The sequence below is a fragment of the Oryzias melastigma genome, linkage group LG5 (assembly GCF_002922805.2).
Source record: "Oryzias melastigma strain HK-1 linkage group LG5, ASM292280v2, whole genome shotgun sequence".
In the NCBI taxonomy this organism is placed as follows: domain Eukaryota; kingdom Metazoa; phylum Chordata; class Actinopteri; order Beloniformes; family Adrianichthyidae; genus Oryzias; species Oryzias melastigma.
In genome coordinates this window covers 5,028,022-5,036,295 of record NC_050516.1, presented here as the reverse complement: position 1 = coordinate 5,036,295, position 8,274 = coordinate 5,028,022, and the positions used below count along the sequence as shown (strand labels likewise).

Below are 8,274 nucleotides of genomic sequence, written 5' to 3'. Positions count from 1 at the left end.
TATTAGGAACTTCCAGTGTTGGGTCAGATAATGCAATATACCATTAAATCCAGGATTCAACTTAATTTAGCATCACCTCAAAACAAGAAGAATAGTCTTTATATTATTGGAAATAAATTCAGATATAAAGGGGTTAAAGCTTGAACCTTTTTTCAGGCAATTTTGTGTAAAAAAGAAACTTTATTTACAGAAACATGTTTTGTGTAACCCTTGTGTTGTCCGTGGTATGTTGACGTTGGGACGTTGTTAGCTTCCATTAGCTTCCTAGCTAATTGCTAGCGTTTCATGCTAGCATTTAGCTGAGGAATTATCAGTCTCTGCTGACTTTTTGCTTTTTAGTAAATGTTTTCTTTTTTCTCTACATTCATTTTAGAGGTTGTTGAAGCTGAATTGAAACTAAAAATATGCTACTTTTCCTCTTTTTACCATAAGGTTTGACAATTCAAACTCAAATTCAGCAGAATGAACTTCAGTAAGAAATATAAACTCAACAATGTGAATGTTGTCATGTACAAAACAATAATTTATTAATCCTCTCATTTTACAAGACTTGAATGTCTGACTAAAGATTTGGTGAACTGTAATTTAGTCCGATACATGTGTCCTCAAACAAACGCTGTGTTTTTTTTCTGTTTTTTTTTTTTTAGCTTTCAACAATATCACCATCAAACACAACAGAATTTTAGCATATTTGGTACACTCTTGTGGCTTTTTTTAATACATTTTTTCTAACTTTGGCAAATCAGCATCTCTTTCAAGAAATCTGAACTGAAAATGTGAACTTTTTTTCACTATACTTTTCAATTTACAAACTTTTGGAAAACTGTAAATGTTTGCTTTAAAAACGTGTTTAACAGTAAAATACTATATATATTTATATATAGTAAAAAGACAAAATAATGTAATTTGTATAAATGCTGGCTGTTAAAGTACGGCACACGTTCTTTACACACTTTGAAAAACCTTCCAAAAAAAGTCTTTTTTGTGTCTCCAAAAATATCCAAACACAAAGGTAGAAAAGGTTACTGAAAAGTCTCTTAAATTGTACAGTAGCCAAGTCCGGACGCTTTTTCTCTCTTTTTTTTAAATGGAACGATTCACCGCGGGGGTAGAAACCTGAAGAAGGTTCTCCTTCTATTTACACTCTGGTTCCCCGTCGGGTTTAGACCGTGGTCACAGACAGGATTGAGTTGTACACTCTAGTGCCGTCCGGTGACTTGGTGCCGTGGGTCAGCAGTTCCTGAATGGTCATCCAGTTGTCAAATATTTTCTTGTTCCTCTTTTTCATCATCTTCTTGTGGCTGAGTTCGATGATGTTGGGCTCTTTCTTGTCCTCGGGGCCCAGCTGCTCCTTCAGGCAGTCGGCTCGGCTCTGCTTCATGAACTCCCGGCGCTGCTTCTGCTCTTTGGCGCGCACGGCGTGCTGCTTTCGCTCCTCCTTGCTCCAGTAGCGGCCCATCTTCAGCTCGCTGATGGCGTCGTCGTCCGTGGTCACGCCGCTGCGCTCCTCGTGGATGCGTATGGCGCGCTCTTTCAGCAGCTTGTCCCGGACGGGCCGTTTGGTGATGTAGCGGGTGCCGTCGCTGCGGATCTTCACTTTCCACTCCATCTTGGGCTCCAGGTCGATGGGGCTGAGGGGGTCGCGGCAGATGCTGACCAGACTCATCTGGCTCTGGGCGTACTCCACGGCGGACTTCTGCTGGATCAGCTGCATGTAGCTTTGGTAGTGCTTGGCGTGGGCCGGGATGTGGGCGTGTTTGTACGGTGAGCGGGACTGGCTGCTCTTGCCGGACTCTCTCCTTTCCTTGCTCTCCACAGGCAGGGCGCCGTCGGAATCCTTGGAGGAGCCTTTGCTCCGGCTGGAGCCGCAGGCCTCTTGGACAGGAGACAGGACGGGTTTCAGCATCCTGCTGGTGGAGCCGGACGGGCCGGCGGGGTTCTCGGCACAGCGGCGGAGCGAGTTATCGGGGGACAGTTCTAGAGTGAGAGGGGTGCTTCTGCAGCTCTCGCCGGTGTTGTAGGCGCTGGAGCTGTCCTTGTCGGACTTCTCAGGCAGCTCGGTAATGTCGGACAGTTCGTGGCGGCGGGCATCGATGCTCGTGTTGTAGTTTCGGAAGCCGCTATTGTGGAGCATCCACGACTCTCGGCACTGCTCCCTCAGCTGCTGCATCTTGTGGGCCCGGACGATGCTCAGACACTCCAGCTCGATGCTGCGCAGCTCCTCGTTCAGCAGCTCCAGTTCCTTATCCACACCCTCCTGGTCCTGCCCTTCTGCCCCGGCTCCCAGGCTGGGTTGCCCCTGGGCTCCACCGCCCCTCATCTGACACTTCAGCTCCAGAAGTTCCCTGAAACGCTCGCACTCGTCTGCAGGAATGCCCAGGAGTTCGGCGTCAGTGTAGTCCGCCGACATGAGCGACTCGCATCCGAAGGGCAGGTCCATGCTGCCGAGGGTATCCTGGCTGAAGGTCAGCTTCCGGCAGCTGCCCAGAGTGTTGGAGGCCGTGGTCATCTGGTCATCGGCGAGGTTCTCCTGCTCAGAGCTCTCGTCGTTTCGGGTGCTCTCGTCGGTGCGACCGACGCCGCTGTCCTTCTCGTGGTGGTTGGAAAGCAGCGTAGCCGTGTCTGTGGTGCCGCCGTCCTCCTCCAGCTTCTTCTGGGGAAACAAAGAAGAACAACTAAATATCAAACGTTTACTCTCCAAAAAACAGCTTGTATTTGGGAGACCTCTTAAAAAATGACAACAATTTTGCTGTAGCTGTAGCTACTGGAGCTTCCTTTACTCTAAGGCAGAATCTGAATCCTTCCTCTACCCCGAGGCTTCTCCCTACCCCTCCAACTGTAGGGGCATTTGAAGGGGTAGGGTTGACCGAAGTAGTATTTTTTTAATGGCTTCTTCCCTCTGCTGCAAGAGTGTTCCGCGTTGTGGGTGTGCTCTGAAGCACAGAAGCAAATTAGTTTAATAATAAATAAATAGTACATTTTATCTCTATAGTGATTTTAAAAGGTACTCAAAGACACTTATATAATGCTTAGAAGTTTACATTTAAATGTATTACTTTTTGTTTTATCTTGACTTTTAAGTTATTAAACAAATGTTTTTGTATATTTCTGAGCACTAGAAGCTCCGCGCTAATAATGCTGACTGGCGACTCTTGATGACATCATCGAGTCTGAATTTGAAGACACTATTTTTCCATAACTCTCCGCTTGAAGGGCTAAATGTAGGAGTTAGGGAAGAATTCAGACTCTGACCATCCCTGAGCTTTCAGACGCTAACTAGTGAAATATTGTGGATTTTTCTAACCAGGAAGTGCTGACAGAAGAGACAGGAAGTTTGTTCATCTTGGGTTGCAACCATGAGTGTGACATCTTCCAAAGAAAATGACTTGCTTTCAACTCCAATAGAAATTAGGTCAATTCAGAACACCATTTTTTCATGATATGGACGTTGAAACCAGAATAGGATTAGGGTTAGTTAGTTAGATAGACACTGATTTGTCTGAGTCAATGTTTCTACGGCAACAGCTTAGGAGAGAGCTTGTTGGATGCTGGATATGAGACCACATGCTTCTATTGAGGCATCTGATTGATTAGTTTATTACTTGAATAACTTGCATTGCGAAAAAAAATAGTAACAGCAAGAACATAAAAAAAGAAGTAGAGCAAAAACGGTTATTCTGACAAATACAGTGACTGAGTAATAGCTGATTATTTCTCTATAGAAGTCTATAGGATTTTCAGCTTCCTGTTTGGAACATGCGGGGGAGGGGTCACTCAGTCCAGTTCTCATATACAGCCAATAGTTGTGACCCAAATCCAGATAAACATGTTTCATAAACCCTGTGTAAAAGCACATGTGCTCAGGACTTAGTGATGCTTTGCATGTTCTTCTTGTTGATCTGTCTTACAGTCTGGGGGAGGAAGCCAGGAGGAAACATGCAAACGCCAACATAGCAAAGACCCAGCCGGGATTTGAACCAGACACTGTGAGGAGATGATGTGAGCCACCACACCGCCTCCTTTTAGATCTTTCAAGTTAACTTGCATCTTTTCCTTTTAACCCTAAGGCCTAATCTTAGCGGTTTCAAAAGCATCCTTCTGCACATTTCCCACATCTCCGTGGGCCCGCCCCACTTTACACCAACACACATCATCTGATATGCTTTAGTTAAAAGACTTTCAAGGTTTCGAGTTGGAAAAGATGCAAAAAAAAAAAGGAATGCTGATATGGCCAAAAGAAAAAAAATCTTCTTTCAAGTCTTTCTTCATCAAACTGCGGAGCTGATCGGTCTTTGTGCTCCTTCTTTACACTCAGCATGTTGCGACTGGATAGCTCATTTGCTTAAGTGCAGGACTAACATATGAGAAATCAGGGTTGCATGAGCTTTATCCAGTCTATGTAGCCACAAGGGGACCCAAATCTGGGATACCCGTCCCCAGCCCGGATAGGGTTGTGTCAGAAAAGGCATAAAACTCTCAGCCAAAGCAAATGTGGGAAATGTGTGAAAGCTGATTGGCTGCTTCCCTTTCGGTGCGTACCTGCTGCAGCATGCTGGCAGTGAACTGCATGGCCTGATGATGCTGCTGCTCCAGCATATCCATGTGGAGATCATCCAGGAAGTCGTTCCTGTCGTCATCCAGCCAGCTCTCGTCCAGCTGCGGAGAGATGCAAAGAAGTTAACGTTTTCATCTCAGCCACATTTCTACGGAGTTATAACCACGTCAGCCAAACGTGACGTCAAAAAATAAAATAATGACAAGACCACAAACTACATTCAATAAAATCAATATATCTTTCAGGTCAAACTTTTTCTCCATTTATTTGATAAGTTTTCACTTTTTTATGCTTAATTTTTAAACTCAATTTGCTTTGTGCTTTTTTATTTAGAAGTAATTTTTATTACAAGTAGCTATATTTTGTATTTTTGGGATTGTTTCTAAATGCACACATTTTTGTTTTAAAGTTTCATGTTTGATTAGTTTAAACCACGGAGTAAAAACTGTTTTGTCAAGTGACTTCATTCCACTGGAGTCGAATGTAAACCCTTTTCTACGGGTGAGGTCACACTTACTCTGTCCAGTTCTCATATACAGTCAGTGATATAACCATAAAATTGGAAGGTTTTTATAAACACAGCGCCACCTCAGGTCAGTGTGTGGGAGTGCAGTGAAAATGTTCATCAGTGAAACTCGTTGGAGCTGTAAGTAAGCCATTTTCTATGAATGATGCCACTCTGTCCGGTTCTTAAATACAGTCAATAGTTCGGACATTTGGCAGACGCCTAACCCGTACCTGGATTTCCGGCCTGGCCACCAGCAGGGAGATGTTCTGATTGCTCTCGCTGGTCAGCAGGGCGACGGCATCTTCCCGATTCTGGATCTCGATGCCGTTGATCTGAATGAAAACCAGGACTCTCTGTTAGAACATCCACCAACACCAGCAAGCAAAGGTAAAATCAGTCCGTACCTGAATGATTTTGTCCCCCTCTCTGATTCGGCCATCTTTGGCAGCGATGCTGTTCGGATCAACCTGATGACGGAAACTTCAGTTAGTGGAAGGAAACGCCCACCAGTCTGACAGAAAACCAGCCTGCATCCGTCACCTCGCTGATGTAGATGCCTGCCTCATCCTCGTCGTCCGTCCTGTAGCAAACCGTCAAACCCAGCTTGTCCTGGATGTTGGCTCGGTACAGGTCTACCTCCTGACGGGACACAAACCCACGATGAAGTCATTTTAAAGAACCCAGGAGAAAACAACAGGGACGGCGTGCTCTCGTGTCCACAGAAACGTAAGCTCGGACGACTCATTAGTCACTGGAATGGAAGGTTGAGCGGAACAAAGGGCGGGCCGTTGACAGAATGAGAAATGAGGCGGCGGCTGCACAAGAGCAAAACTGCTAATCTGGAGTAAACAGATAAAGTTACAGGCTAACCACTAAACAACCCAAAAAAACTGAAAACCTCCCAAGTTCCTATCAATCCTGGGAAAGAAATTCCTCCTTTCCCTATTTGATCAGGATGTGTTTTTTACTTTTTAGTGAGTAATTTAAAACGTAGAAGTGGTGTAATTCTAAAAACACTAATAGAGCCACTCCGTTCATCTTTTGATCTATTTTCAAAATGCTTTTTAAATTAAGCCGTTTTTATCCAAAATTTATAAAAAATCTGGCATTTTCTTTGACATAGATTCTGCAAAGTGACAGTAGCAACCTCAACCGAACATTACTGGTGCAACAAAAACGGCGAGCCATATCGCAGCCAACCGAAGAAGTACACGGATCTAGTCGTCTACAAGTCGATGCATCAGAATGGGGCAGAACAGGAAGCTTGTGTAATTTCTACGACATTTTTTTTGTCTGCTATAAAGCAGATTGAAGTGTCAGAGGTATGTGTGAACATCACTGATTGTGATGTTCGAGCTTCCGTGGCGTTCTCCGCCCCTGGAAGAGCGGGAACGGTGCCGTACCTCGTACTCCAGCTCGTCACGCTCCATGTCCGGCTGCAGGGCCTCCAGGAAATCGTTGGGGTCAAAGTATCCGTGTTCAGGAGGGTGTCTGAATGAGAGGAGGAGGAGAAAAATAAGGTAAATTGGAACAGAACGGGATGCTAATCAAGAGAGGCGAGCGGGAGGAGATTCTGCCCCGGAGTCCTAAGACTAAATGAAGATGGAATAAGAACTCTAGGGGAGAAAAAGAAAGTAAAAACCAATTTTAAATGAGACACTAAAGCCACACCCAGTCGGTAATTACAAAAAAAGCAGGTCGGCATATTCATTTGATCCTGGAGAACACCGGGTCAAAATATTGTTACAAAAATTCTAATTGTCTTTTTTACTTTTTTTGTAACTTTCATTTTTTTCTATTTTTTAAATATTTTTTTTCAATAAAAAAATAAAAAGAGGTCAGTGGATTTCAATGGGATATTTTTCCTGGATAAATAATGATTAAATCAAAAATAACTAATTGCTGCAACCCAGAAATAACAAATAAAAAGGTCCAATTGGCTTAAAGCTCAGAGGAAACTTGGAAATTATTCAAAAAATGAAATAGTCATTAAATTTAATAAATGCATTAAAAATGCATAAAAAAAAGGTTGATGATGGATCAGATTGTCATCATGCGGCTGCACGCCGTTAAGGCGGCGTCTTCCTCATGTCCGACAGTTTTCCTCCAACGTTGCATCAACTCTGAGTGACGGCACATTTCTGTAATTAGTCTCTAAGGTCAAAGGTTTGACAGATGTCGACGACCTTTTCCGGCGCCGCTGAGTTTTGACACCAACATGCCATCATCTTCAATCCACTGCAGAGCCCGTCTTTGCTGGGACAAAAGGAAGAAAAATAAAAGCGAGGGGGCCGTCCTGCTGGAAACGTGTTCCTTCAGAGACCTTTAGGATGATGAAATGTGCTCCAGGAAAGCTGCTTTCTGTTCTAAAGCCTCCTGAGGCTGCATGATGCTGCTGCTACGACAGAAAAGACTTGATTTGATCCTTTTCTGCGACTCTTGTCAGATAAATGTAATTTAAAAAAAAATCCCAGAGGAGACGGTTTGTTTGTTTAAAGAGGTATTGTCAATCAGGTCTGCTTCATGGGGGGCCTAAGTTGAATAAATTAAGTTTTTAAGGAAAAAGAAGGCAAATAAATAAAAAAATATATATATACTATTATTAGTAATTCTTTCCAACGAGTTTTATAATTTAATCCTTTTTATAAAACCCAGAAAGAAATGTAAATTGATGAGTCAAAGTAGCCATGGTAACAGCAAAAACATGGAGCTGCCATTTGTTTTGGCTTGAAATAACCCATTGACTGTATATAAGAACTGGACTGAGTGGCACCCACCCCGCATAACCAACAGGAAGTATCCGCTGGCTTCATTCTTGCTCTGCCACCTTTTTGTAAAACATCTTCTTGCTAATCTTGTTTTTTTCTGTAGTTTTTGGAGTTTAAAACTGGCCAATCAAATGCATCAATAAGAGTAGGTTTTTCCAGAGTTTGCTTTTAAGTGGTAGAGGGTGTGGCCTTCCAACACGCTCACTTCTGATTGGTGAGACAGATGGCGACTGAATTGGCTTCTTTTCATTGGAGCCGGAGTAAACCATTTTCTATGGGTGATGTCACACTCTCTCGGTTCAGCTTTCATATACAGTCAATGATATAACCAAAAAAATGCTTGTTCCTCATTAGACATAGCACCACCTCTGGTCAATGTGCAGCACTGCAACAAAAATGGTTGCCAGTCCGTCACAGTGCCTCAATCACTCACACATCCACTC

At 43.5% G+C, this 8,274-nt stretch overlaps 1 protein-coding gene across 2 annotated transcripts in view; it reads right to left on the bottom strand.

Annotated features, from left to right (window-relative positions):
* Positions 1-500: 500 nt before the first annotated feature.
* Positions 501-8,274, bottom strand: part of pdzrn3b (PDZ domain containing RING finger 3b) — a 110,318-nt gene continuing 102,544 nt past the window's right edge. The window contains exons 5-10 of one of the 2 annotated variants that reach the window (XM_024270768.2): positions 6,467-6,554; positions 5,604-5,702; positions 5,468-5,530; positions 5,294-5,395; positions 4,540-4,656; positions 501-2,653 (exon numbers count right to left, since the gene is read on the bottom strand). In XM_024270768.2, coding sequence (XP_024126536.1) covers positions 1,163-2,653; positions 4,540-4,656; positions 5,294-5,395; positions 5,468-5,530; positions 5,604-5,702; positions 6,467-6,554 — 1,960 coding nt within the window. In that variant the 3' untranslated portion in view covers positions 501-1,162. The remainder of the gene's footprint in view (positions 2,654-4,539; positions 4,657-5,293; positions 5,396-5,467; positions 5,531-5,603; positions 5,703-6,466; positions 6,555-8,274) is intronic. The other variant, XM_024270769.2, reaches the window with a different exon arrangement.